A 27,582-nucleotide genomic window follows, 5' to 3' on the forward strand; every position below is an offset into this window, starting at 1 on the left:
GTTTATATCTGATGTAATTCCGATATGTTATATGCTGCCTGTGGTCTACTTGATATGTTTAGATTAAGTCATGCATACAGAAGCCCTAGTTCACACGTTTACACACATAGTCAGCGCGCCAAAATTGTCATGAATCTTATACAACATAATCACGTTCGTTGTATTGTTAAGGTTAGTACGGTCGAGATTTTAAATGCCTGAGACAGGCACGGGAAGTACTTGAACAGACAATGCCGGATTGTCGCCGCGAGCCCAGTCCAGTCGGGGAAGCGGATTCGAGGGTCAAACCCACTCCGGATAGTTTCGATCAAGGCTGGAAGTCAGGCAGGTCGAGCTAAATAGAGTATTGGTTACAACTACCAGTTGTAGCCATGGGCAGTGCAATTGTGGGCTCAGATTTGACTCGCTCCTGCTGAAAGACCCGTTGAATGCTAGACTTGTCTAATAGCATGTCTGGCTGGTGATTCGAAAGAGCTTCGTCTAAAGGCCATCCTGTTTCTGTTGTATTTTAGCCTTCGACGACACAGTACGGGAGCTGTCACTGATTGTGGTGGTCTGTTTTTCGGACGCGATTATGGTGGTAGGACAACTGATCTTATCCGCTGTTTGATATCTCAGTTGCGGACGCCACCATCATTGCTTCTTTCTGTATCCTCAGTAAGATTGTCCTTCGGATCAACTCTGCTAGTTCCTTGAGAAAAAGCACGAGGAATCCCACGGGGTCCGTCCCAATCTCCATTGTACCTTCCGGTAGTATCTAAACCGGATGTTATCCACTGTGAAAAGCAGGATTAGCCCTGCATTTATTTCCCCAACATCACCCACATTCGTTGTGCTGTGCAAAGCACGCATAACAGGTAAGGATGCCGACATTTCATGTGGAAGTAATATTATACCCACTAAGTATGTCCATAACCGGCTTCAGTTTGGTTACAACGCGCGGAGCAAACACCCCAAAAACTCTTTTGCGCAGGCCATGACTGTAAATGCGGCGTACCATTGTACGTCATCGCCGCAGTTGTACTGCCGTCGCTGTTTGAAAGGTCTCGTTCACTTTCCGGTTTTTCTTGATCATGCTGGTTCGTGAGTTCCCAGGGCATATTGTAGTTCTCCCTTTCGCGGTCGCTGTTACTCCATCGTTGATCCGGAGTAGCGCCCGAAAAATCTGGGCCGTGGGGTAGAAATTGGCATGACAAGATTAACAGCATCAGATGCTATTGAGGATGTACCATGTCGTTAGTTAGCCCAGCGTCATTGGTCTGTTCCTCCCTATCCGAGAGGATGATATCGCTGGTATGGCCATGGTTGATTGTGATGGCATATTGAGTGGATATGGAGACTTTGAATCTCATATCATAACCTCTTTTTCTAAATCATATCAGGAAGAGGCATTGAACTCAACAAGTTGACGTCATTTGATTTTTGTTTTTGATCCATTCAGACTCATCAGCGTCAGACAAAGGCGGACTAGTCGGACTCTCTTTCTGATTCTTGGAGGCAGGGACAGGCGATCAAGCCAAGGGTGTTTCTTGGAAAATCAAATTCTCACCCACAACAAGACTTGTGAAGCCTTGATGTGCCTGTTGCTTATTACCTTCCAATACTGAAGCACAACAGCCATCATCTTGAAGGTTTGAAGGTTGCGTTAGCAGCTCGGACCTAATTGTATGAACAAGACATTTGTGTACTTGTTCTCAGGAAGCGGCAATTCATGGCATATCCTGCAGAGATGCTGTGTGTATAAACCGCGCAATCATTGCTCCTCTGGTTGCTTTCAGCCACCTTGACGGAAGCTTTGTAATGGCAACGTCCGCGGTGTTCGCGGTGTCAATTAAAGAGGCGCGTACATTATCACGTCCAGATTTGCTATACACCGATCTCAATGCTTACGGAATGAGAAATGGGTGCAGTTTCGACACACTTATTTTGATGTTGTAGGGGCCAATAAACACGGGAAATAACAACTTTGACCCTATCACCGTTGAAGAGGCACCTCGCCAAGGACTCACTTCGTAGGCAGCGTTCTATCGACGATAACAACGACGTACGAGGCGAATGGGCCAGCTCCGTGCAAGCACTGGCGGCATGATCGAGCCATTTCAACGCCTCGCGTCTGGACCCAGGCGGCCAGGATGTGGTTGTGCGAGTACAGTTCTCTGAAAGCTGATAGAACTTGCGTGTTCGTCCGGAAGGCCAAAGTAGGTCGAGATACCGGAACCAGCGCAGACGAACTCGCATATTGCGCATAGGGGAGTGCAAACGGCACCATGCATCCCCGTATGCGTGTATATGGGGTGAGAGTTCGAGTACGGAATTGCCTCAACAGATCACATACCCAGCAGCTGCCTCCATGATCTATCCTTCATCATCTTTCCCAAGGTTAAGTTGTGTTGGTTCAACCAGAAAACCTTCATTTCGCCGATAATCATTAGAATGTCCATGCCCGTCAAGACAACTTCTATTGTGATCACAGGGTTCCTGTCTAGGAGCCTTGAAGGACTGGCTTTGGCTGTCCAAAATGTCAGTAGGTGAGCGCTGGGACGCTATAGGGCAAACCCACACGTTCTTAAGCTGAAAGGGAGGGGCGTGTCGCGGGGATGAATCCGCTTGATACAATTTCCATCTCGACAAAACCGTTGACACTCCGCGTACTCCGCGGCCACTTCGAGAACCCAGCTGCGAGCTTTTTTGCGCAGGCGTTTTCGTCTCAGTTCAGGGGCTACAATTTCCCTGGTATGCACGCCCAAATATATGACCGGCGTATACAGACTTGTTTCAACGTTTATTTTTGCTGACGAGAACCTTTCTCCAGTGAGTCGCCCTGGAATGATAAAACGACGTTACCCTGCCTGGGGAACTATGGAGAATTTTTTGAAAATTGCGATATTGGCAGGCAATACTACTGTATAGTTGCTCATGCCGTCTGCCGTGGTACCTTCAACGTGTACCCCAAGTGCTTGCAACTTTTTTGACTCACGAAAACTGTTGGTTCGTGTTTCGTTTGTTCCAGAAATGTCAGCCTCTTTTCGGCCGTCATTTTGTGTAGGCCTATCTTTCGTCCATGATAGGAAGATCTGCTAGTTAGTCTCTGTAGCACTGATTCATGGAGGCATGCATGTGTGATAAAACGTTGCCGGGTGACAGTTTAGCATATTTGTAGAATGGCCAGATTCGGCGCTTCGTTACTTCGACATCTTGCAAGTTCAATTTGCACCGCATATGCAAAATGGAAGGTACAGTTCCAGGCGAGAGTGATATTTTGGCATCAGACTAGGACAGGTTCTTAGCCCCGAATATTATGGGGAGAACGGTAGCAAGGCTCTGTTGGATGGTATGAAGATATCAAGTGTCTGTCTGGGTGGCCTGAGTGACTTAAATTAAATATGGTGAGAAAGGGCACTGGTGAATAGTAAACCTTTTGCATTGTAGCAATTCACTGCGATACCCACTCATAGGTGAGATGCTTAAAATTGCACAGAAAGGAAAGGTCTAGACAATGTCATTGTGTAACCAAGGGAGAATGTACAATCAGCCTTGGCATTAATTCCCGTCTCCTTTATATCTTCCGAATCGCGAGTGCTTCTCCGGTATAGTACAGCGCCATGGCACTCCAAAAACTACGAACCTTCTTCTCAGGAAAACAAACCCTCCCCTTCCATGTCCTATCCGATCTCCATCTAGAAGTCGACCAACAATACGTCTCCTTTCCATTCCCAGTCTGCGCAAACCATCTCATTCTTGCCGGCGATGTCGGGCGCTTAGCGGATTATGACGCATATCTATACTTCCTACAGAAGCAGGTTGAGCGGTTCGCAACTGTGTTCCTCGTTTTAGGGAATCATGAATTTTACAAGGAGTCTTTCAAATCAGGGATTGAAAAAGCTAGACGGCTTGAGAAGGAGCCTTGTTTGAACGGCCAGCTTGTGCTTCTTCACCAGAGACGATACGATGTTCCGGATTCGAATGTCACTATCCTCGGCTGTACGCTTTGGTCCAGAGTTTCAAAGAGATCGAGCGACGATATCCGGCAGAATGTTCAGGATTTTCACCAGATAGAGGATTGGACAATCGATGACCACAATGCAGCTTATGATGCGGATTTCGAATGGTTACTACGGGAGCTCAAATCGATGCAAAATGAGAACCAGAGAGCAGGGAAAGATCAGAAACGATCTGTCCTGGTCGTGACGCATCACGCGCCTTTGACCCAATTGACGTCCAGCCCGCGGAACGAGAATAGTTCCATATCGCCTGCATTTGCGACTGACATTCTTTCGGATATTCCAAAGTTAGATGGCGTTAAGGCATGGCTGTTTGGCCACACGCACTATTCAACAGAATTCAAGTACCGGGGGGTAAAAGTTGTTAGCAACCAACGGGGATATGTGCTTAATGGGATCCGTCTGGGGGATAAGACAAATAGATTTAATCCTACAAAGGTCATCCATCTATGATAAAGTGTTGATATCGTGTCATGATGAATATAGAAACTGTATAGGTAGTCACTACCCTTTATGGCCACACTTTAGGGCACATCCTCAGGGCTTCCCTGGCCCGTGCGGATCCGATCTTTTTCCGCCGACCTTTACCGGAATAATGGGTCTCTCATCCACCTTACAATGTTGAACTTACGAATATCAACTGCGACATTTCGCACGAGTTTGCGCAATGTTTCGAGAAGGAATTGCTTCTCTAGATATAGAGGGTTGCTGACTTTGGCTGTCGAAACTTCTTGGTGAGCACTCTCGGTACCTCCCGTCAAAGTTCTTTACTAACTTTGATGTCTTTGCTAGCGATGATACTTCAGTAGCAATCGTCGAAAAGAACCCGAATAACATCCCTGGAGCCGCGAAAGTACACTTCCTCGAAAATGTCACCGCTGATTCACGAGAATACCGTGGCATCCACCCGATCCTAGCACTAGAATCGCACCAAGAGAATCTCGCAAAGCTCGTCGGAAAAGCACTCTCGCATTTACCGGAGGCAGAAAATATCAATGGCAACACCGGAGGCAATGTATCACGACAGGTAGTCTTGGCCGATGGGTCGAGTCCGCGCCGGAAGCCGGATTTCATATCCGCCACCAGAGGACCGGGAATGCGCTCCAACTTGTCCACCGGGTTGGATACGGGAAAGGCGCTTTCGGTTGCATGGCAGATACCGTTTGTCGGGGTACATCATATGCAAGCGCACCTTTTGACGCCGCGACTGGTTTCTACTCTGGATCGGAATAGCAAACCCGCCAGTACCACGACTACTGAAACCACTCCAGAATTCCCCTTTCTCTCTATCCTTGTTTCCGGCGGTCATTCGATCCTAGTGAAGTCGACAACTATCACAGAACACGAGGTCATGGCCTCTAGCACAGATATCGCCATTGGCGAATCCCTTGACAAAGCAGCCCGGGAAATCATTCCCAGCTCCCTACTTCAAAAATCAAAGACTACGATGTACGGCAAGGCGCTGGAGCAATTTGCATTTCCGAATGGAGCCTCAGATTACGCCGACTACCGACCACCAATGACCCGTGGCGAGGAGGTGGTCAAACGTGAAAGCCCGTGGGGCTGGAGTATTACCACTCCATTCGCCAACACGCGGCATCTGCAGTTCAGCTTCTCGTCTATCGCGAGCGCGGTTGGAAAGCTCCTTTCTTTGAAAGAAAAGACCGGGGAAGTCATGTTCGACGACGAGCGTATCGCATTGGCTCGAGAAGCGATGCGAGTTTGCTTCGAGCATCTCGCGTCCCGCACAATCATCGCCCTCGAAGCCCTTAAACCGAAAACAGGTAATTCCAACGAAGAAGTCAAAACACTAGTCGTCAGCGGCGGCGTTGCCGCGAACAAGTTCCTTATGACGGTTCTCCGTTCATTCCTCGACGTTCGTGGATTCGAACATGTTAATATCCTCGCTCCCCCGCCGTATCTGTGCACAGACAACGCGGCGATGATCGGGTGGGCTGGAATTGAGATGTTCGAGGCGGGATGGTGTTCTGATCTTAGCGTTCGCGCTTTGAGGAAGTGGACCCTTGACCCGCGTGCTGATGATGGTGGAGTTCTGGGTCCGAGTGGGTGGAGGAAGTGTTGAATGACAATTGTACAATAGCGATACCCCATGTGTATTTGTATCACTCTCCTGTCTATATCCGGTGTATATATATAGCAGTGTATTATACGGAAGATCTTGGTATTTCTCATGTTTCTCATGTTTCTCATGTTTGTTTTTATGTTACAGGTTGAAACCATGCCTTGGGGCATATCTTCAGATGGACAGAGCCTTGCCCACATGCCATAAATTCGTCTCCTCATATGTAATAGATCAATCATCAACCGTCCCTTCCAGAGGGAAAGCGACCCACCGGTATAACTCCGGCAGCACTTATTTTCGTAAGATCCATGTCACCAGCATGATCAACCACCAGGAACATTTCCACCCCGCAAGGAAGTGACCTGCTTTCGAAGCTCGAGGAAGAAATCCTTTCCGCTCGCCATGTTGTTGGCTGGACAATGTCAGCAAGACGGTTCTCCAATCGAGAGTACACATATCGACGTACGTTTGGCGCCCCAAGGTCCGCTAGCACGGTTGTTCACGTCCTTCCCAGCTGGCTTGTACGTGGCAGGTTTTTGTTCTGATGAGGACGGAGGTCAATGGTTCGTTTGCTAGCGTAAGGTATTAGTAGATTATACGTACCGTGTGCACCTGTAGAGATTAAGAACAGTCAGTCGTCGAACCGAACGTCAATAGACACGCGCCCACTTACCTCGCTTGAGAACTGACTTTGCTTCCGTCGCATTAAATCCACAAACGGGAACATGCTGCTCGTTAGCTGGACCGGCAGGGCTCTGATCGCGTGAGTCGCTCCAGGCATTCCCACGCGATCCTCCCATGTTCTTAGAACCCGACTGTCTATGGCCCGACTGGCGATTGTCTGGTCGGCCTCCGCGCCATCTGAGTTAAGCGTTAGTGACTTTTTGTAAGGGTAAAAAATAGAAAAGAACTCACCGGTCATCACCCATCCTGGAACAATCGTTGTTCTCACAGAGGACGAGTTGTGAAGCTGTGGGCGAGGATTGGGTGTGGTTGGAGGAGCTCCAGGTGGAGGGCGGTCTCGTCCTTTCTCCGCTTGGGGCTTAGCGGCGATAACAGCCACTCGCTCTCCTTTGCCTTCGCGTTCGGTCAGCTGGAATCCTGCGCTCCTGTGGTCACTTTATCTCGTCCGTGTCATCTTCTTCTCTCTTGTCAGCTTATTTACGCTCGTTTGGATAGTCATTTTGATGGGGAGAAGGTTGTGACTTGTCAAGTTGGCTGTTGTGGTCTGTGTTTGCCTGCTAAGGAACCGGCGCGGCTTGATTTCAAAGACGCTGAGCGGCGGGCTCAACATTCCCAGAAGCTGGTCTATTACTTTTTCTCCCTACTATATCCTACTAGACACCTTGGAAATGGCGCCTCTGCCTGCAGCGAAACGACACCCCGGCCCCGGACGACCGCCCAGGAACCCCCCTAAGCAGGAACCCAGTGAAGGGCCTCCGCTCAAGAAACGAAAGTATGTCCCAGGAGGTCCTGGGGGAGGAGGAAGATTCATCGAATACGAGGTGAAAGAGGTACAATCCGCCAAAGCTGCGAAGCCCGCGAAACTGGCCAAACCAACTCCAGTGAGACGCACCTCTTCAATCTCGCGTAGTCGAACCGCACGAGAAACACCGCGAGAATCCGAACTGCAACCTGTCCAGGATCATCCGCCACCATCTTCTGCCCCTGTACCGAAAACACCTCCCTCTGCGCGATTGAGACGGGATAAGACACAAAATCGCGGTCGTTTTGGCTCGTCAACGTCGGCTGCGCTTGCGTTACAACAGGGAGATGGCTATAAGCCGCGTGAGGAGCGCGGTTGGGAGGAATTCCATCCGGAGCTGGATATTGACACGAGAATTACAGTTTTTAGCGCGGACGAAGTAGATGGTCCACGTCCTTCAGCAGCGACCTCGAATGCCCCTACCGCGAATGGCGAACAGACTCCCATCCCCGATCATCTCCGCGCGAACATCGATGTGCCTTCTCCTACACCACCAAAGCGACGCCCTGGACGTCCCCCTCGCCGTCCTGATGCTATGCTTCATGGCCTGGGTATCCCGATCGAGCCCAAGGCGGTGCCGCCTCCAGGCCCCAATCCCCGCGAGAGGTTGACTCTACCGAAGCCGTCATTCCAGATGCGGGATCCGTTTGTTTTCTACGATTTACCAGGTGTTGGTCAAGCCAATTATGTCGACCGCACAATGGCAAACGTGGGATACCAGGAGAGTGATCTCTTTTTCCGACATGATCGCCAACTGATTCGGATGAGCGAGGCGGCGCAGGAGGATGATCTGGATGTGATAAACCCGACGGGAGTTGAGGGTGAAGTGAACGCAGCGGTTGGCAGAGTGGAGTACGATATGGACGAACAAGACGAAAAATGGCTGGAAGAGTACAACGCGAAACGAAGACTGGACGAACTGGAACCTATCAAACCGGCAGTTTTCGAAATTACCATGACGAAAATCGAGAAGGAATGGCATGCGCTAGAAAAACGGATACCCAAACCTAATCCGAAACCTCCCCAGACGCATCGTCCTCGTTCTAGCTCTGCAGCGGCCGTTAATGGAGAGACTACCGGGTCGGGAGAAGAACAGGATACGAAGTGCGCCATTTGCGATGATGGTGACTGTGAGAACTCCAACGCTATTGTGTTCTGTGACGGATGTGATCTGGCAGTGCATCAGGAGTGTTATGGAGTGCCTTTCATCCCAGAGGGCCAATGGTTATGCCGCAAGTGTCAACTGGTTGGAAGGGGTTCAGTCAACTGCATTTTCTGTCCCAACACTGAGAGTGCTTTTAAACAAACGACTACGTCGAAGTGGTCACATCTCCTTTGCGCCATCTGGATTCCAGAGGTGTCCATCGGCAACCCATCCCTGATGGAACCCATTACAGACATTGAGAAAGTCCCCAGGAGTCGTTGGAAGCTCAATTGCTATATTTGCCGGCAGAAAATGGGTGCATCGATTCAGTGCAGCAACAAGCACTGTTTCGTAGCGTTCCATGTCACATGTGCACGCAGAGCCCAGCTCTACCTAAAGATGAAGGCAGGCAATGGAACACCGGGACTCATGGACTCCCATCTCCTCAAAGCCTTCTGCGACAAGCACGTTCCTCCTGAATGGCGAAGAGAGCATGGCACCGACGTTGCTACTGCGGAGGCCATGGAATACTACCGGGCAACCATGCAAGGTCGACGATGGGGTGATAGCCAGGCCGCTGCTCTTTCGTTGGAACCGTCACATCCCACGGTCTGCGATCACATACATGACGATGGACAGAGAAGCGGTCCGCGACTCACTCTTACTGTTGGCGGAAACAAACGCAAGCGTCCAACCATTCCAAGGACCGTCTGGAAATTACCTTCTGGAGCCCCGGTCATACCACAGGTCGTTCTGAACTCCGTTGTGGCTTCCCTTCAGCGATTCGGTGTTCGCCAAAGGAAACAATACGGCGAAGATGCGTGCAAATACTGGACACTTAAGCGAGAAGCGAGAAGAGGCGCAGCACTTTTGAAGCGGTTACAATTATCATTGGAGACCTTCTCTTCGATGGAAATGACGCGCAGGGACTACATGGCTATGGGAATTGGTGGCGGCAAGCGGCTACAACGGCGGATCGAGTTTGGCGAACGGCTTTCGCACGATCTGGACCGGTTGCGCATTCTGTGCGATGAGGTGAAGAAGCGGGAACGGGAGAAGTTGAAGGATGCGGAGATGCTACGCCATGTGGTGGATACTGTTTACTTTCCTATTTTTCCGTTGCTTTGGCCTATCTTCGAAAAGGCCGTGAGGTAAGCAACAACCCTGTTTCACCGTGAATGATTATCGCTAATTCGATGACAGTCTTGATGGTAGGGGAATATTTCGACAGGGACTATTCTCTATCCGTAGAAAGTTGGAAGAGCGCTCGTATACCTCCATTTCCATCTTTTCAGCCGAACTTGCCAGCGTCTTTACCTCAGAGATCGGTGTCCAGCCTGCCGGGGACACCGCTGAACTTCAGATGCAAATCAGTGGTCGGGCGCCTGAGCTTAGCTTAGAGCAGCGCGAGAAGAGGAAGTTGGCTAAGCGGATCATTAAATCGATTCAACCTGCGTTGGAGGATGCGATTAAGAAGGAAAGCGAGCTGAATCGTAAACCGTTTGAACAGGAATTGAAGGAGTTGGATCAGATTTTTGAGGATAGTGTCCGGTCGCGGAGGAATTCTCTTGCTGATTTGACAGAACTGGCTGGTACAGTTGGCGGGGAAGTTGCCGGTGAACTGGAGGGTCTTAATGGCACGGCGCAGAAGATTGAGAGCGGCGATGAGCCTGCGAAACAAGAGCCTCAGGAAGAGCAGCAGGCTTCTGCGTTACCTGATACCGATGGTGACCATGTCATGGCCGATGCAGATACAGCGCAGGCCCCTGAAACCGCGGAATCTCAAGCCCAGGATACGTCTGCGACCAGCATAGCTACGCCAGCTGCAGTTAAGGAGCCTGAAGCTGAGATGGAAACCATGGACATTCGACCTCATAATGAGGCCCAAGCACCTACCAACGGAGACTCGAAACCACATCCCAGTGGCAGTCCACAGCCCACAAAGGAAGCGCCCGAACCACAAAAAGGACCCCCGACACCTCCACTGAGCTCCCAAGAAGACCAACAACACCCCTTGGCGCAAGGTGGCATCCAATGGTACATGGAGCCTTTTGATCCACTGGGTACTACAATCTACGAAGAACGATGGACAGGCCGAGACGTCATGCGCGGAATGAGCGAGGAGCTTAGTGAACTCGACGAGGATGAATTGATGGATTTGGTGGACGATGGTCTCGAGGGAAAGACGCAGACGAGCTCTGGTGCACCTGAGGATGCAGACGGGTCTGCCGGTGAGCCACCAGTCAAGGTTCATCAAACCCGGAGACGGCTACGGACATCTTATAACTAGTGGTTTTGGATAATGAGGGGAGTTATGGTGCTTTGATTGTTTCATGGATTGTTATGTTTGTATTCGATGGGCTGGATAGGGAAAGATGGCGTCCGTTCAAATTTCATGTATTAATTTTTTCTCACTACTAGCGATAGGTTAATTGAATTGGTTATCCAATGTCTCTGGGCTGCTATTAGTTATTACTGTACAGAGTAGTAATGTAGTACTATGCACTATCCGAAAATGGAATGTTGGTTGCTGGGGTCTTGGCGCATCCACCGCAGAGCCGCGCGTGGTCTGGAATTATTATGCTCGACTTCTCTTCTGCCTTCGCCCCTTCATTCCTCCTTCCACTTCTTCCTCCCATCCTCTTCCATCCTCTTATTTCCTTATTCTCATTTCCTTTCTTGTCTAATACCCTCTCCTGTTCGACTGTGACTGAGTTAAGCTGAGATACCAGCTCTCTTGTCATCGGTGGAATTTTTCTGTTTGCCTTGTTCCGGACGTGCGACACGCGCTTCTCTATTAAATCACCAGTCCCCTGTGACGTCTCTTTTCTTTGACGACTCTTTTCAACTATTCAACCCTTCATAATGGCCTCGGAATATGAGCAGGAGAACGGTCGCTATGACGGTATGCTTTGATGACTTGCTTGGCCGGCCAGCTGGACCTTTCCGTCTCGGATAACAGCAAGACTAACACCTGAATTTTTCACCCTTCAGACGAGCCTCGTTTCGACCGTCACCGCAGCGCATCTCCTCGCGATGAAATGAGAGATGACCGTGCCCGGAGCCGCTCCCCCAACGGCCGTATTGATGATCGGTATGCCATCGCCTTTGTTTTACACCCATAACAAATCGCCTGTTTCGAAAAGCTGACACGAAGAGACCAAGCGGATATGAGAGAGGTCCTATTGACCCTCGTAAGATGCTCGACGATGACGAGGAGGGTGCCCAGAACACCGGTTCCAACCTTTTCGTCACTGGCATTCACCCTCGTTTGTCTGAGTCGGATCTGTCGCGTCTGTTCGAGAAGTACGGTGACGTCGAGAACTGCTCCATCATGGTTGACCCTCACTCCAAGGAGTCGCGTGGCTTTGGCTTCGTGAAGATGGTCACCGGTGACCAGGCGGATGCTGCCAAGGAAGGTCTGCAGGGTGAAGTCATTGAAGGCCGCACTCTGAGCATCGAAAAGGCTCGTCGTAGCCGTCCTCGCACCCCTACTCCCGGCAAATACTTTGGACCTCCTAAACGAGGTGAGCCTGGTTTGGACTCCCATAATTCTCTTTTTCATAAACTATACACTGACGATTGTTTTAGGTCCCCGTGGTCGTGGTGGCCCCCGTGGTGATCGCTACGATGACCGCCGTGGTGGTTTTGGCGCTAGCTGGCGCCGTGACGACTATCGCTACGGTCGTTACGATTCCTACAGTGACCGTAGCCGCGACTATGGTGGTGGTGGCCGTGATGGCCGTGACTACCGTGACTACCGTCGTGATTACCGCGATGACTATGGCTACCGTGGCATCGACCGCTACGCTTCTGGCGGCGGCCGCGAGGACCGCTACAGTCGCGAAGACCGCCGTGGTGACGATCGCCGTGGTGGTGGTGGTGGTGGCAGCAGCAGCGGCGGTGGCGGCGGTGGTTACTACGACCGTGATGCTAACCCTCCCAGCTACAGCCAGGGTGGTGCCCCTCCGCGTGACGCATATGCTAGCCGCTCCTATGGCGATGACCGGTACGCTAGCAGGTAGGCGAAGATATGTCGGAATGATCAGATGTCGAAGTCGGTCGAAGGCACCTAATTTTTCTCGCTTTTAATTGTTGTGCACTTTTTACCCTTTCCTTTGTGTTTTTTCCTCCCCGCCCCTGCTAGTGTTTCTATTATCTGATTTCGACGCCAACGGTGGGACGTCGTTGTTTCTGTTCTTCTATGTCACGCACAAAAAAGTCGTCTTTCGCATCTCCTTGTCGTCTCGGTGAAATCGAAACGCTATTCAATCTTGCGGCCAACTTCTCAACTGTCCACACACAAGAAAAGGAACAATACATGTCGCCGCGCTTCGATCACTGGAATACTGTTTTCAATTTTTTATTCTCGATACTCTCCAGACAATCATGGCGGCAAGGACGAGGAACAGATCTACATTTACGTTGTAATTCTCGGATTATCTCATGGGTCAGCACTGCTACATTTCAACTCTTCGGGATGTTTTCGCTAGTCAGCTCTTCGCCTTATTGCGTCTTGTTCACAAACACACCCTTTACGTAACGACTCGATTGTATTCGACCAGAAAACACATAAAACAAAAAAATTCTTTATCTTGGCCCATGCCTCTTTCGCCCAATGGTCTCGCGACGCATTGTGAGAAACCAAACAGAAAAAAAAGGAAATCCGGCCATTCCACGCCAGTTTCCGCCATAGCCGTGGCGCGTTTTATCCCTGTAGTATCGCCAAACCATCGGCCCCTAGAATCCCCGCGAATGAGGGATTCTGTAATTCTCGGGTCGCCGCAGAGGAGTCCGGGGCGATCTTACGGCTAATTGCTTATTATTGACAGCATGGCCGGAAGGTAAGGTTTCTATATTTCGAAACGGGAGCTGATCTGTGTTACGAAGATCTTGATTTATTTTAGGAAGGGAGGGAGCTCTTGTTCGTGTTACATTGGTTTCTGAATTGTTACCCGATAAGCTTGACAGTTCATCTCGTCGATATCTATACTCCGTATGACATGGAAACGCTGACAGCAGGGCGGTTACTTGCACCAAGCCAAGGCTGAAATATTGGCAAATTAGACACGACAACATTACTGGACAACTGTCTGCATTGTGAAACAATAATTGGTGCATTGGCAAAGCATTGCTTATCTGTGCTGGTATCCTATGCATCAGTGATGATTTGGCTGGCTGCTAAGGGTTCTCCTTACGTCGTATGCAGGGATCCCTTTCGATGATTGTGGCTGCGATGATCTGCTCAAAGTCTCACTTGGTCCAAGAGATCGATCTATAAAACTTTTATATGGACAGCCATTAAGTAAATGAAACTTCAGTTTGTAGGAATTCCATGTTCCTAATGTATACATTCTGTACTTGAATACCCTAGCACCCGAGTGTCTCCAAAGTATACAAACACGAAGCAATGCGGCGCCACATAAAGTGACTGATCTAGCATCAGATCAATAATCCCGAACTTTATCGTGCAGTGCTTCTAGACCACTATTCATGGCCAGGTACGGCCAATGGTTCATGGACACGAAGCCGTCGCGACGCCCCAGTCTTGATAGCGAATAAGAATAAGTTCACCCGATTGAGCGCCACGCAGTCAGTTGCTTCTATACCGCTCCGGGCGAGACCATCTTCACTCCGTACTGTCGTGGATATCAGCCAGCGCCGGTCCAGTGATGTAGAAGCTTCGATACCAGTTCATGGTGATTGTTATCCGATCAATCAACCTGTCCTGTCGACCGAACCCTCTACTCAGGCGCCTTCCCCTCAACCTCAGCACTCTTCTGAATCAGAAACTCCCCCAGCACGCGCAACGGATTCGCCGGCCTATATCACATATTAGCTTCCTTCCTTCCTTCCTTTCATTCATTCCCCATATAAACCCCCAAGTAACCCCAACAACTCAATCACAAAATAGGGAAAAGGTGAGACGTACTGCTCCTTAGCAACCCCCTTCATCCCCTCTAGTAAATACGGCACGATCTTCTCGTTCATGTATACGCGCGCTGGGGCGCCGCCGGGTCGGCCTGTTTGCGTTTGCTGGGATTGAGGTTGTGTTTGGGGGGTGGTGTTGGCGAGGGAGTCGGCGGTGGGGGTGCTTGCGAGGGGGGTGTCGGTGGCCATTGTTTCTTCGAGGGTGGATTTGGTTGGTTGGTTATAGCGTTGGTTGCTGGAATTGGATTGAAAATCAAATGTAATTAAAAGTTGGAGAGTAAGGATGTAGATGCGGTCATCGGAGGTTGGATAGAAGCGTCGTTTGCGCGGGCGGAAGGGCGGGCGGTATAGAATGTGCAAACTGAGCAAACACACGTGATATCGCGTTTTTGGTGTGGCACGAGTGTGGCGCGGGTGTGGCGTTCTCGTCTGGTCTGGGTCTGGTTTTGGTTCTCTGGATTTTATCCCCTCAACTTTTATCTAACTATTTATTTTGTATATACGTTTCTTTATCCTATATCATATTCCTATGAGCTGATTGAATCCACTTGGCTGGCTAGGACTCACTCTGCCAACCGATGTCTGTCGCTATAGACGCGCAGTCATATCGCGGCGTGGCGTCCTAGATGTTCCGGTGACAGTATGTCCCTGCTGGACTACTGGGGGAAGAAGGGGTCTTCCGTGAAACGCAGAAAGGTGTCCGGCGAGGATTCGCAAAAGGAATTCCCAAGTCGGAAAGAGGACAATGTACTCCGCGAATGCGAAGAAAGTCCTATAGATCGCCCGCCGTCAAAGACATCTGATTCATCAGCCATACCTCTAGACGATGATATCCCCATCGACGACGAGAATCAACTTCCAAATAGCCAAACAGAACTAGAATCTTCCCTCCCAGCCATCGAAACAGACAAAGCAATAAAGGAGTATGAAACCTCGCATGCTGTGCAAGATGAACCAGATGAACAAGACCTGCACCAACGAATGCAAAACAGCAGCTGGCAGAAAGGCAAAAGCTCTATATACGTTGATGCCTTTAATATAACACTAGAAACAGTGCTAAATGAAGAGGCCCATTTGTTCAATGAGGCTGAGGTGGAGGTGTTCAGGCAGTGGAGCGAGTTGTCGTATGAGGCGCAGTATCTGTAGGTTTGAGTTTGCTTCTAGTATCTTTGTATGGATTTGAGTGTTGATTATTTGTCTAGGTATGTACGGCTTTTCCTGAGGAAAACTTCTGCGTGGCATCGTATTAACCAGCTTGGTTATTCGGATGTTGTGGATTTGGGTGCTGCGGTTGTTGAGCTCCAGCGCGGCCGTGGTCTTCCAATTCTTTCTGAGGCCGAGAATGCGAACCCAGCGGATATTGACTCTGGCTCGGAGCTCAATGGAGCATTCATATTCGCTGATAGTAGCGAGCTGATAACGACGCTGGAAGAAGCGTCGTCGCTATTACTACTGGACGAGCTGAAAAGCTTCGCAACTGATGTCAAGGCGCAAGGGAAGAGCAAGAAAGAACTGTTGGCAGCATTCCGGCAGTCAACGCAAACGCAGACCGGACTTGATTGGAATCCTGGTAAAACGGGTGTCAGAAGTCCGTCTGTGAATCGGGATAGCCACTATGTCCAGAAAATCCTTGATTATACTGGTGACTGTATACGGCTTAGTGCCGGTCCTCGGGTCTTGTTTGAGCGAGTGCATTTGGTCTTTTATAGGTCTACGGAATGGACGGAGAAGTCTCTTACAACTATTATTCTTGCAAAGACTTCGCGCAAGAACTTCCCGAGTTATATCGTGTGTCGCTCTAATTCGATATTTCCGTCTAGATCGACTCTCCTAGAGTTTGAGTCGGCCCTACGGATGCAGTTTGACATTGACAATATCCTCCAATTCAATGGACCCCCGGACTTGCAACAAGTAAAAGACCTTTCTGATAAGGTCTATCCTCGATGGAAGGAATTGCTAGCTCAAGAACAACAGAAAGAAGCTACTTTCTACGAGTGCGGAGAAGGGGATTACCTACGTCGCTTTTCACCGGCTTGGGTGTATACTCGGATTGTTCACAAAGGTCTACATCCTTTGGGACGATTCAAGGAGCATAAGCGAGAACATGAAGTTCTCACTGAGCTACTCGATCAACGGCTATTCCATGCCGCGCGTCGTGGTGGGTGGTATCAGCGGAAAGCTCTGTTGGAAGAACATTACATGTGGAACCTCACGCCATTCGACGGACGCAGTGAAGAGAACCAAAGGAAACACTGGAAGAGGATCGCGCTTCGGACGTGCGAGGAAGGCCTCGAAGATCCGAGTAGTCATCTAATCTACCACTACGACCTACAAAAGCGGGTCATGAAACTCGAGAAAGCTCTGAAAGTGCCCAAAAGAGAGCAGCATGACTTTGGATACGCTGTTTTGGCTAAACCTGAAGAACGGACTATTGATGGGATACGTATCGAGCAAGAGGATACGCCTCGCGATAATGGATCGAAACGAGGTCGCCCAACGGTCTGGGTAGATGAGAAAGAGGGCGGCGAATGCAGAGTCGAACAGGTATGTCTGAACTGGTATATGGACCATGGCTGGAAGGGTTACCATTCAGAGGGTGGCATCGTCCGTACACTAGTAAGCACACCCGCCCCCTCAACCCGTCCAAACTAACAACCCAGTTCGGCCTCCTATTCTACGACATCCTATTCACCTACATCCCCAACGTCTTCCAAACCCCCTTCCAAACCTCCCCCCTCGACCTCCACACAGACACCTTCTACCCCACCCGCGCCTCCGAAATAAACCACCGCCTCGTCGAAATCACAAACGGCTCTGCCGAACACCTCATCCGCACAGTCCACACCACCCACTCCCCGCTCCAACCCTGCGCCGTCGGCATAAACTGGTCCTTCCCGTTGGATGATCTTGTTGAAATCGCGCGGTGTTTTCGCGGCGAGGCGCTGGCGACGATTTGTAAGGTGCTCGCGCAAGAGTATCAGCAGAGGGGTGGGGGGATTCCGGATCTTTTGGTTTGGAGTAAGGAGAGGGCGGAGGTTTTGTTCGTGGAGGTGAAGTCGGAGAATGATCGGTTGAGTGATACACAGAGGTTGTGGATTCATGTGCTTGTTGGGGCGGGGGTTAGGGTTGAGCTTTGTAATTGTGTTGCGAGATAGCAGAGCATATGTATGACATTCTGTGCAGGGTCTCTCTTTTTTGCATATGGAAAGAAGAGGGAAAACTCTCCCTTGTGTAGTTAACTGATGACCGGCGAATACTTTCCCCGGGGGCCTTGAGCATGCATCTTCTAAACTTCCCTTCTCCTCCCTACTCACCACAGGAAGCTACCAACCAGCAACCGTCGACTCAACAATGGACATTCAAGCGTCAGATACGAATACCTCCAACGCAACAAGCCTCCTGCAAGATATCCGAAACTGGACCACCACATATCTGGCCATCGCTAGGGTCAAAGCAACGGACGACGTAACTGCAGAACAGTCACTAGGCTCTGAGCACGTACCAGCAGGCGGAGACGAAGGCCAGCCTAATCTACAATGACTTTCGAGCAAGTATTGACGACCACTTGAAGAATTCGAGAGATTGTCTGGGCTTTCTTGCGAGCCAAACGCCCTTGATATTCTAGAGAATAGAGGGAATCCGTTCCACCTCATGTTTCGTCACATGTTGCTACTGAAGCATCGCGATGGAACTACTTACTCCAAATTTCTACTTAACAGCCTTGTTACGGATACCATCTGGGAGACAAATGCTGTTCAACACTTGTGGGTTCATTTTATTAGTTCTGATTTTCTTATTCTTAGATCCTTGACTGACTTCAAGCCAGCACCGAGCTAATCGATCCTCCACGTTTCAAGATCCCACAGCTGAACATTCGAGTGAAAATCCCGGACGTCCAGATGATAGCAGGATTCGATTATCAGCGTCAACTAAGTATCCCGCTTATTGTTCTATTGGTACGTATGCCGTATCAATATCAGACCTTCACTGACCACACCACACCACACCAGGTCGTGAAGGAATCTGATTATTCTAAACTAGTCTGGCCCGAAGCTCCCAAAGTCCTTCTGTTAGCGGCTCCAGCCTACTCCCACAATCCGGCATTGGGCTATCACGACAGGCTCGTGGTCTGTTTGGAAGGGCCTTGTTTCTATGTCAGTCGACCCAGAACGCCGAGGGGGTACATGGCTAGTTTGTTTGAGGAACAAGGTATTGCCGAGGATTTGCCCTTATATCGCTCACGGAAGTTTGATGTATTCGATTGTAATGGCCGCAGGGAGATCGTGAGGATGTTAATTTGGGTTCTGCGGTATTTGGACGGGCGTGAGCAGTGGAAGATTCTTGGTGATTATCAGTATGTTCCATTAGCGTCTGATTCATCTTGATTGTATGGGTGATGGGATATTCTGTCTCTTTCATCCTGTATGTGGTTCTTTTATCAGATAGCATCCGAAAGTTTGCTACATATCTTCACGGTGCCTCTAGAAGAAATAAAAAATCAAATACAATCTTATAGCCCTCGCATACCAAACCGCATAACGCATCATCGACATCAGCAGGAGTGTCATTCTCCTCTGTATCACCACTCCATCATTCCAGGATCAGTGAATGAGTTCATACGAGTAAACTGACTGACATTCACTCTGAAGGGTGACTTTCAACAGCCGGAGAGCTGTAAAATTCAACCTCACAACTTCAACCTCGCCTCACACAAGCGATCCTGTGCATCATGCGCTACACTCTATTCCATCACGAAGAAGAAAGAATTGGTTAGAAGCCAAGCTCTCCTAAACGCCGTGGAGAACGATAAATGGGATTTTCAATTGCGAAAACCTGGATTAAAATGGGAACAAAACTACCTTCGGATCACTGGCCTTTACGATCGGCTCAAGAAATAGTCGGTCAAAAACAAGCGACCTCACTAATTCATCGGAATCTTGCTCTTTTGAGTGATGAATATGGTTCTAGTACCTTCTAATATACGAAAATCGCGAAAGAGGCGCCGTGCGACCACAGCAACAGGTCATGGGCCATCGCCCATGACTACACAAAAGAATAGCATGAAGAAAGCACTGGTAATGCTCGGCGAGACTCTCGTATATGAGGTATAGCGAATTCTGGGAAAACTCAATCCAGAAAGTTTCGAATACCTCGCCCATTGATCACCACCAAGACCCCAAAGATCTGGGTGTCGATGAGTCCAGTGACGAGGACTCATCATATTCCGAGGACGAAGACAAGCAGGACCAAAGAGGCGCCGCCTTGAATCCTCGGGCTGCATACTGGGGACAAGCGTATGCGAAATTGATGAAGAGTGAACTTTCTTCCAGTTAGTATATACTATCCTTGGTAAGTAGGTCGCTGTTCAATAGCAAAGCTAATTTCGCCGTGCAGTAAGTAACAATGAAGATATGACGCTGAATATCCGGCTCGGCGAGTCCAATAAGCCAGTCAAAGCCCGCAATGACGGGGGCGTGCGTCTTATGACACACAGTAAAAAGACTCTTCGGAACAGAATTGACAACAAGCCAATTATCTCTCTAGAGGTGAGAAATTCCCGATCACTCTCATACTAGTGCCAACGCAGTCCTAATTGCATGCAGGAAAAGCGGCGCCACGCTAGTGGCTTGGTCCACGAGTCGGGCGAGAAGGAGACGCACAATAACCGGCTGCTGGCCCAGGAGTTTTCCCGGCTTTTGGGCCATACCATGGTAGCCAGTAAGAACGTGTCGAAGGAAGGAACCTAAAAGGACAGGATTCGTAGCTCAGCACAATCCATGGAATCTGTTCCCATTGATCCAACCTAAAAGAGTCGAGGAAAAACCTGAGATCCCAAGGGTAAATGGGTCAATTCAGGTACGGCAACGGGGATGAGATGGTGTACAGGCACATGAGCTTCTTGCTTCTATACGAAGCGTGGTATGACTGACTCTGCGCACTATGACCAACTTTACTAATTAAAATTAGGGCTGATGGCTCGATTCATGGGACCATGTTAGTTTCCGAGTTGACCTTAAACGACAGACTGGACATTCATCAGTTTCAAGCTTGCAAGCAGAACCTAGTCACTCCCCCTCCAGCTGGGCTTCGCCAAAAAAACGGTTGAAAGTGATAAGAGATGGGACATCTACAGATGATAGGTCAATAAGCTGCCATGTAGCGCTTGAAGTTGCAGCAAGAATGGCTTGTGCTAGCAATAGCCATTACAATTGCTCCGATCGGCTTTAGGCCATTCATATGTTTATGTCCACCACTCTGGGCATAAAAAGGATTAAGGCCAGCTTTAAAACCGTTCCGTTCATTTGGCACGTTATAAAAGACAGGAGGAGGTATGCCTACGGTCGTCTCTTCTTTCCCTTTTTCCTTTCGGGGTTTATAGTCGATAACAGGGACTCGAACCTTAAAGGGTCTAGAGGTTAGCGAAAGTGGACTGAAGTAAGTTTTGGTTCGGCAATTTCTAGAGAACTTTAATTGACCAAGATTATAGCTGCGACTACTCCGAATCAGACTGACGGAATTCACAATACACGCCTTTATTCTGTGATCTTGGTTTTGAAGAAACAGGCCAGGACATTAAAAGGTTTGAGATATTCCGGTCGAGAATCCCAAAAGAAATTTTCAAAGGAAGTCTCCACGATTCAATCACGCAATGGCAAAAAGGACATGGGCGAGTTAAGAAACCCTCCATATAGGGGATCCTAGCATCTCTAAGGAGGTGAATCTTGCCGGTGTCGGAGAAAAGTACACGTCTAAGTGAGTCAAGCAACATATCAAGGAGTATTATTATGGTCTGACTATCGAGTCAGAAAGAAGATCGTTCCCCCGAAGATAAGACATGGCTACCCATCGCCGTCGAATTTGGGTACAATGAGTCCCAATCTCTGTATCTTATCTATTCCCATACAATCTTACGAACGACTTGGAAGTACTCAAATATAGAGCCTCACTTCGATTATAATATCGACCGAGTCCCTAAGTCATATGGTCGAAACCAGAGGCGAATTGACTTCAGCAACGAAAGATGCTGAGGTCCATCTACTGTCGTCAGACCCGAAATAGCCTTAAGATGCAGGGATGATGCAGAAATCCCGAAAGAGAGATAAAGAGAACCGATGTCTTTTGGCAGCACTAGGACCCAGAGTGGATTGAGCTTCCTAAATTCGACGTGCGAGTCAAGAGAAGAACCAAAAGAGAGTGGCCCCGAATCCCGGGAAAAGTCCGCAGATACCCGGGTAAGATCTCTTGTGACTAGCTAGCTGAATTCATTGGTAAGTAAGCTAGTCCACATCATCGGCAAAAGCAAGACCCTGAGAAATATCAATCAAGACCCACGCCAGATAAACGTCGATCTTCAAACTACGAGCACTACAGTGCCCAAAAAGGCCTGGTTTTGGAGGAGAAAAGAAGCAAGGAAGCCCAGAAACAACTTAAAGCTAGGACAAAGCAGATGACAACTTTGGATTTCAACCAGAGCCGTTACATGCACATCAAACAGTATTCCCATCACCAGCGATTGCAAGGCCTGCGATCGCTGTCAACCAACGGATCAACCCATATCAAATCACTAGCAAGAGACAGAGCTCAACTCGGGACGATAACTGTTGCCATCCTCATCTGACAAGAAGTGAACCGTTCCACCACTTCCCACCGTGAAATCTGGTCCTGTTGGTTTGCCGAGATCACGTCGTCATTGATCTCGAAAGCCAACCTTCTAGGTCAAAATCGCACTTCAATCATCATCAGACGACTTAAAAGGCCTGCATGAACACAAAATATACGAAAATCATATAATGCCACAGTATGGAGTCCCAAGTGGGCAAGCTTTCTCTAGCTCTGACCATTCCTATAACAGACGCAGCTTGACCGCATAAGACGCCGACGAGTTCCTTATATCATTTCTCCGGTATGATTTACAGTGAGCTTCCTATATTCGCGAAAACAAGATCCGGAAGAAGGCATTCGCAGATCTAGATGTGTACGGCCCTTTCAAGTTTGAATATAGTTTAGGGGGGTGGTTAATTGAGCTGCGCCGATTCGATGCCATCGCTATTCTGATGCCATGGAACAAGACTGTTTTCGATTGTCAAATTTCGCGACTGGAAAGGCAAACGGGTCAGATTGAAGTGCCGTGTTGCTGTATTACTGAAGCAGACACTTACATTCCTTAAATTGTCGGAATCGGCCCGCGTTCCTATACAGCACGATTGACCCGGTATTCTGAACGCCCGTGTCGTCTCAGATATCGAGAATATTACCGCATACTTCCCTTTCCCTATGCTAGATACAGGGTAATGCAATTCGAACAGTACCACCGTCCCATTCGGAACGACACAGAAATCTACGACACAGCCGTGGTCTTGAATATAAGAATCAGAATATAATGAAAACGACGTGGTCCTTCGAAACCAGACAGAATAATAGTGCAAGCAAAAGACGGGTTCCTGGCCTGTAGACTTGGAACTGCGTTCCCCTGCTAATTCATGCAAGGACAATTGGTTCGTTATATGGATGACGGGCACTGTGTCTATGAAGTCTTCTTAACCTGAGATGATTTATTTCAAGTGAAAGCGAATGGACTTCCAAGGTGAATGGCATCCTACCACACCAATTGATATGGTTTGGTATGAAATCTACATGTCTGGCCAGCCATAACTATAACCATGCACCGGACCAACTGTCATGGCTGCTCGATCCTCAAGCGATATTCCCCATTGCCAATCTTTTGGTTTTGCTGGTTCTTTTGCCGACACAGACCATATCTGGGAACAACAGTCAAACAGCCCTCGCGTCGCCATCGTCACTAAAACGACTCATGGATCGTGCGGCACGTACTATACAAATACATATCCAGGAAAAAGAGTGAGCATACAATACGTCCCAAGCATGAGGTTCCAGGTGGGCACGGGTTCCCTTTTAGCTTGAATGCAGTTTCTGGGGATTTCCCAAGAAAGCCACAATTTTTGCTAAGTAGCTCTTACTGCTAGCGGCGTCGTAGGGTAAGATATCCCTGACAGCTGTGTTGATACCAGAAAGCGCGGGAAACCTGGCTGTTCCTCAAGCTATGCTGTTTCAGTACAACTCTGGTGTATGTCTTCACTTCTGCATAGCATCTGCCAGTCTCGATTTCTTTGGCCTTGCGGTGATTTATGTTCAGGGAGGCAGCATAAACTGCACTACTACCACCACTGAGTGCTTGTTTGTTTGCCTGAGATGTCGCACACAACAGATTCACAAGATGGTCGCAAAGACTCGACTTTATCATCTTGTTGACCTTAGATGTTGCTTTGCAAGAACTTGCTGAAGCACTCCTTTTGAATATATCCAATCCGGACAACCGTGCACAGAACAGCCGACGGCGCGCTTTTTCGATTCAATGGAAAGAGAACGCGGAAATACTAAAGGACTTCGCAGAATATTACTCCCGCAACACAAAGAGTTACATCTATGAAGCGGTTGATATAACTGAATGCGAGTTATCTGAACAGTCCAATGATTACATTGCCCAGTTAGGGTCTAGTCAGATTGACTCTCTTGAAATCACTAGAAACAGACAAGATTCCCAACCCAGGTTGTTCACTATTCACATCGTCCCAGCCGCCATAGGCTGCTCGTTTTTCAAGCCCTAGTCCTCACATGGGCTTTCTGGTCCTGTCGGTTCTTCTGTTGTTATGTCATATACCTTATATCATCAAGAATCTCGAAAAACAGCCGAACGATCCTCGGTTATGATTGTATCGCCATCGACCTCGTTTCGGTGCAGTTTGTACAACTGCACGAGCATATGCTACTCGAGCATGTATCCGGCAAAACAAATGAGCATACAATACGTCCCGAGTGAAGTCCCGCGTGGGCACGACTTTCTAGCTTCAATGCAGTTTCTGGGGGGTTAATCGGTCGTTGACCTGCGCTTTCAATGCAACCAATCATTTTATTTCGGTGTCATTGTGGAAGTAAATGAAACGGAACGGGGGCTTTTGATTGTCGGAATCCATCACTGGAAAGCTGGAGTTGGATTACGCAAATGGATGGTTTCAATTGGCATGGTATTGCATATTTCAAACTTGAGATGCCGCGCATTTTTCTTCCCTACGCAGATGCACGGTAACGGGACTATGACAAGATTTTGATTGGATATGACCCTGTGGTCGTGGATGGCATCCCACCACGATCATAGATCTGGCATGAAAACCATATACATCGTTTACTTGGATACATCTACACATAAAACCAAACATTAAGAACCGTAAATTTTTATTTTTGGCGGTTGGAAAGTTAACGACCATGTTCTTCGTTTCAATCCACTCAAAACAAAAAACACAACCCGCCTTCAGACAGCTCGCTATCACCACATCATCTACAGACGCAGCAAACAAACCATCCTCGAACGTAGCCTTATCCCAACAACCCAAACCAAAGAACCACCGGTTTTTCAAGTTTAAGCGACCAGGGTGCTGGCGGTGGCGGACTCGTATCTCCAAGTGGGAGGGAGGACACCGACGGTCTTGTAGTAGCGGGACAGACGGTGGATACGGGACTCGATGAGAATCAGGCGGAACTTGGAGTCCGTGTCCTTGCGGTTGCGCTCGAGGTGCTTGCGGACGGAGACGGCCTGGTTTCGTTAGCGCATGTTTCTTCTTGAAACGGGAGGTATGGAGAGGAAAGGGAAAAGTACCTTCTTGATCAAGAAGTAAAGGTCCTCGGGAAGCTCGGGGGCGAGGCCTGTTTAAATCACTCTGTCAGCCATGACCAAGCAGAGGCAATGGAGACTGGCATTTCTGCGCAGTTCCTTTCGAATGAGAGAATTGAGGACTGATTGGGAGATTTGCGGTTGTGACATTCCAGGTTCAGGAGATTTTTCAATCCAGAAATAACCATGCCTTGATCAACCGCAGTGTCTCCTAATCGAACCACTCTCTTCATCCCATCGAGGTAATTGTAAATGGCGTAAGTGTATTCGTACCGCTCGACTTCAAGATACGGAGGATCTTGTTACCTATTGACCAGTTAGCCCCGTCTTCCCTCTTCCCAGATTGCAAAAACATACCAGTAACAACCTTGACCTGAGCAACACCGTGCGAGTCACGGAGGACAACACCAATCTGCGAAGGAGTGGCACCCTTCTTAGCGAGCTTGCAGATCTGGTCGACAACCTGGTCGGGGGTGGTCTTGAGCCAGGCCGGGGGGGTGCGAGAGTAGGGGATGGCGGAGGACGAAATGCCCTTTCCCTTGCTGTGAAGACGACCCATTTTGTTTTCTGGTTTTTGGTGTTGACGGTGGTTTGTCGACGGTTGTTGGTGCTGCGTTGAAGAAGATATGAAAAGTTCGCGATGGATTTTTGGGCGATGAGCGGAGAGTGGAGTGTGGGTCACGTGAGGGTTCGCTTAGGGTGGTGGTATTTAAGCCGCGCGGATGGTGTTTTCTTCCGCCGGGAAAACTCTGCGACTCTGAGCTTTCATGAGAGCTCTTGCTCTGTTTCTGTTGCTACGACTAACTAACAGGTAAAGCCTGCGCAGCTACAACAAGGTCAGTTCTTTTCTTCCTCGCGAACCCAACACAATGATGATACACACCTTACTTTTATTTTTCTGGTACCTCTTATGTCAGGAGTGCGTCCTAGCGATGTTTCTCCGATGATCTAAATGGACTTCTGATCTTCTCCTTTTCACTTATATTGCTGCAATATGCTATGAAGACAGTTTTGCTGACTTCGTAAAGTTTGTTAGGTTCGCTACTTGTCGGTGTCTGTTGGCTCAGTTTTTGATTCGATGCGGTAGCCCTTGGGTTCTGATCCCCAGACTCTGACCCATACATACTGGATAGTTTGATAGTCAATGAAATGGAAATCGCCTGTGCTTGATTCTCTCTTTGTCGACGTGTTTTCTAGAAGGCTGGCTAGCCTTGTATCAGGCTTCAATCGTGTAGCGCGGTCATGCATGAAGCGATAGTGGGATAGTGTTATCCTAATACCGCGCCTGCCACTCGTCCTCCTAAAGCCACCTGCCTAAACCAGGACCCTAGGATGCTTGTACAACCTTACGCATGGCGGGTGATGAGCCTGCCCGCGACTGGGGATTGACCGGTAGATCCTAGGGATGGCCCGCGAATGCTAAGGCACTGATGACAAGGGATGGGAGTTGTGGCTGCGAAGTGTCGTTGCGATTGTTTGTCCCTATCTCACACAAGGCGTGCACGTGACTTGAGAGCCCTGCGCATCAACGGGTGGTGTAATTCTGTAAAGTCGACTGAATGCAGCAGGGCAAGTTAAGATGCATGCTCGTTCCGATTGAGTCGGGCGATTCCAGGTTCTTCTCTATCTGAGGTTGTACAACGTTGAAAAGGTGCATGAGAGGGCCCGGAGGTGACCCGGAAATCATCCGGATGCCATCCGGCAAAGCGCCTGGACATGCAGTTCAGTCAAGCTACCCTGGAAGTCAGTCTCCTGGGCCAGTCCCTGGGAGTGTGCATCGTCAGCGGCGTCGCACGGCATGGCATTTGCATAATACCACAAAGATGATATCACACCGCTAAAGTACAAGTAGACATCATCGTAATTAGCGCCAGAGTGCCGCGAATTAACCAATGGTAGAAATGTGGTTGCTTTGAAGGTTGATTTGCCTATTTCCCTTTTCTTCAACGCGCTCCTCGTATTGCCAGTCCGGAGTCAACAAAAAAAAAAAAAAAAAAAAAAAAAAAACAGCATGCAGGACGTCATGAGACAGAGGCAAATAAACTCGCATACTTACTCTGGCTCAACTCGGTTCCTCCTCTACTGGAATGTCTCAACGAGACAACACCATTAGCCAGAATCTGCGTATAGCGGCAAATATTTATCATATCACTACGCCAAGTCACCTAATCGGAAGACTCGGTTGGATCCGCATCAGCTTAACTATATGCGGATCGCCTCTTCACATTAGTATTGTTTTAGGCAAATGGA

General features: G+C 48.9%; 11 protein-coding genes across 11 annotated transcripts; 7 read left to right on the forward strand and 4 right to left on the reverse strand.

Moving 5' to 3' along the window:
• Positions 1-1,458: 1,458 nt before the first annotated feature.
• Positions 1,459-2,396, reverse strand: ASPGLDRAFT_822309 (uncharacterized protein). Its single transcript, XM_022550155.1, has 2 exons — positions 1,922-2,396; positions 1,459-1,866 (listed from the first exon to the last, which is right to left on the reverse strand). The coding sequence occupies exons 1-2, from the start codon at positions 2,245-2,247 to the stop codon at positions 1,710-1,712; spliced, it is 483 nt and encodes a 160-aa protein (XP_022397393.1). The 5' UTR covers positions 2,248-2,396; the 3' UTR covers positions 1,459-1,709.
• Positions 2,397-3,592: 1,196 nt separating this feature from the next.
• Positions 3,593-4,585, forward strand: ASPGLDRAFT_51110 (uncharacterized protein). Its single transcript, XM_022547461.1, has one exon. It carries the CDS (start codon positions 3,603-3,605, stop codon positions 4,452-4,454), a length of 852 nt encoding a protein of 283 aa, XP_022397394.1. The 5' UTR covers positions 3,593-3,602; the 3' UTR covers positions 4,455-4,585.
• Positions 4,586-4,619: 34 nt separating this feature from the next.
• On the forward strand, positions 4,620-6,084 carry ASPGLDRAFT_178307 (N(6)-L-threonylcarbamoyladenine synthase family protein; the record flags this gene model as incomplete). The annotated part of the gene is made up of 2 exons (XM_022542922.1): positions 4,620-4,735; positions 4,794-6,084. 2 exons carry the CDS (start codon positions 4,620-4,622, stop codon positions 6,082-6,084), a joined length of 1,407 nt encoding a protein of 468 aa, XP_022397395.1.
• A 323-nt stretch (positions 6,085-6,407) lies between these two features.
• Positions 6,408-7,013, reverse strand: ASPGLDRAFT_28726 (uncharacterized protein; the record flags this gene model as incomplete). The annotated part of the gene is made up of 5 exons (XM_022543782.1): positions 6,408-6,496; positions 6,551-6,625; positions 6,688-6,696; positions 6,758-6,945; positions 7,000-7,013. The coding sequence occupies 5 exons, from the start codon at positions 7,011-7,013 to the stop codon at positions 6,408-6,410; spliced, it is 375 nt and encodes a 124-aa protein (XP_022397396.1).
• A 423-nt stretch (positions 7,014-7,436) lies between these two features.
• On the forward strand, positions 7,437-11,004 carry ASPGLDRAFT_28727 (putative PHD finger domain protein; the record flags this gene model as incomplete). Its single annotated transcript, XM_022543783.1, has 2 exons — positions 7,437-9,865; positions 9,918-11,004. 2 exons carry the CDS (start codon positions 7,437-7,439, stop codon positions 11,002-11,004), a joined length of 3,516 nt encoding a protein of 1,171 aa, XP_022397397.1.
• A 486-nt stretch (positions 11,005-11,490) lies between these two features.
• Positions 11,491-12,627, forward strand: ASPGLDRAFT_822657 (RNA recognition motif domain-containing protein). The gene is made up of 3 exons (XM_022550158.1): positions 11,491-11,619; positions 11,709-11,808; positions 11,880-12,627. Exons 1-3 carry the CDS (start codon positions 11,580-11,582, stop codon positions 12,334-12,336), a joined length of 597 nt encoding a protein of 198 aa, XP_022397398.1. The 5' UTR covers positions 11,491-11,579; the 3' UTR covers positions 12,337-12,627.
• A 1,626-nt stretch (positions 12,628-14,253) lies between these two features.
• Positions 14,254-14,970, reverse strand: ASPGLDRAFT_51116 (uncharacterized protein). Its single transcript, XM_022547462.1, has one exon. The coding sequence runs from the start codon at positions 14,832-14,834 to the stop codon at positions 14,577-14,579; it is 258 nt and encodes an 85-aa protein (XP_022397399.1). The 5' UTR covers positions 14,835-14,970; the 3' UTR covers positions 14,254-14,576.
• A 317-nt stretch (positions 14,971-15,287) lies between these two features.
• Positions 15,288-17,800, forward strand: ASPGLDRAFT_69162 (fanconi-associated nuclease 1; the record flags this gene model as incomplete). Its single annotated transcript, XM_022549333.1, has 3 exons — positions 15,288-15,787; positions 15,848-17,261; positions 17,306-17,800. 3 exons carry the CDS (start codon positions 15,288-15,290, stop codon positions 17,798-17,800), a joined length of 2,409 nt encoding a protein of 802 aa, XP_022397400.1.
• A 1,597-nt stretch (positions 17,801-19,397) lies between these two features.
• ASPGLDRAFT_1501521 (uncharacterized protein) lies at positions 19,398-20,392 on the forward strand (the record flags this gene model as incomplete). The annotated part of the gene is made up of 4 exons (XM_022542113.1): positions 19,398-19,750; positions 19,782-19,974; positions 20,040-20,191; positions 20,249-20,392. The coding sequence occupies exons 1-4, from the start codon at positions 19,598-19,600 to the stop codon at positions 20,390-20,392; spliced, it is 642 nt and encodes a 213-aa protein (XP_022397401.1). The 5' UTR covers positions 19,398-19,597.
• Positions 20,393-24,974: 4,582 nt separating this feature from the next.
• Positions 24,975-25,907, reverse strand: ASPGLDRAFT_156470 (40S ribosomal protein uS15). The gene is made up of 4 exons (XM_022542375.1): positions 25,690-25,907; positions 25,606-25,638; positions 25,318-25,364; positions 24,975-25,254 (listed from the first exon to the last, which is right to left on the reverse strand). The coding sequence occupies exons 1-4, from the start codon at positions 25,889-25,891 to the stop codon at positions 25,081-25,083; spliced, it is 456 nt and encodes a 151-aa protein (XP_022397402.1). The 5' UTR covers positions 25,892-25,907; the 3' UTR covers positions 24,975-25,080.
• ASPGLDRAFT_51117 (uncharacterized protein) lies at positions 25,866-26,402 on the forward strand. Its single transcript, XM_022547463.1, has 2 exons — positions 25,866-26,158; positions 26,216-26,402. Exon 1 carries the CDS (start codon positions 25,973-25,975, stop codon positions 26,138-26,140), a length of 168 nt encoding a protein of 55 aa, XP_022397403.1. The 5' UTR covers positions 25,866-25,972; the 3' UTR covers positions 26,141-26,158; positions 26,216-26,402.
• Positions 26,403-27,582: the final 1,180 nt, after the last annotated feature.

This window comes from Aspergillus glaucus (assembly GCF_001890805.1).
Source record: "Aspergillus glaucus CBS 516.65 unplaced genomic scaffold ASPGLscaffold_22, whole genome shotgun sequence".
Taxonomy (NCBI): Eukaryota; Fungi; Ascomycota; class Eurotiomycetes; order Eurotiales; family Aspergillaceae; genus Aspergillus; species Aspergillus glaucus.

Excerpts from the sequence above, each read along its gene's own strand:
- ASPGLDRAFT_822309 (XM_022550155.1), bottom strand. The coding sequence starts at position 2,247 with ATGCGCAATATGCGAGTTCGTCTGCGCTGGTTCCGGTATCTCGACCTA. Across the intron at positions 1,867-1,921 it reads CCCCTACAACATCAAAATAA|CAAATCTGGACGTGATAATG; the intron begins GTGTGTCGAAAC and ends ATCGGTGTATAG.
- ASPGLDRAFT_51110 (XM_022547461.1), top strand. The coding sequence starts at position 3,603 with ATGGCACTCCAAAAACTACGAACCTTCTTCTCAGGAAAACAAACCCTC.
- ASPGLDRAFT_822657 (XM_022550158.1), top strand. The coding sequence starts at position 11,580 with ATGGCCTCGGAATATGAGCAGGAGAACGGTCGCTATGACG. Across the intron at positions 11,620-11,708 it reads GGAGAACGGTCGCTATGACG|ACGAGCCTCGTTTCGACCGT; the intron begins GTATGCTTTGAT and ends TTCACCCTTCAG. Across the intron at positions 11,809-11,879 it reads AACGGCCGTATTGATGATCG|CGGATATGAGAGAGGTCCTA; the intron begins GTATGCCATCGC and ends GAAGAGACCAAG.
- ASPGLDRAFT_51116 (XM_022547462.1), bottom strand. The coding sequence starts at position 14,834 with ATGGCCACCGACACCCCCCTCGCAAGCACCCCCACCGCCGACTCCCTC.
- ASPGLDRAFT_156470 (XM_022542375.1), bottom strand. The coding sequence starts at position 25,891 with ATGGGTCGTCTTCACAGCAAGGGAAAGGGCATTTCGTCCTCCGCCATC. Across the intron at positions 25,639-25,689 it reads TCAGGTCAAGGTTGTTACTG|GTAACAAGATCCTCCGTATC; the intron begins GTATGTTTTTGC and ends ACTGGTCAATAG. Across the intron at positions 25,255-25,317 it reads TTTACTTCTTGATCAAGAAG|GCCGTCTCCGTCCGCAAGCA; the intron begins GTACTTTTCCCT and ends TAACGAAACCAG.
- ASPGLDRAFT_51117 (XM_022547463.1), top strand. The coding sequence starts at position 25,973 with ATGGATTTTTGGGCGATGAGCGGAGAGTGGAGTGTGGGTCACGTGAGG.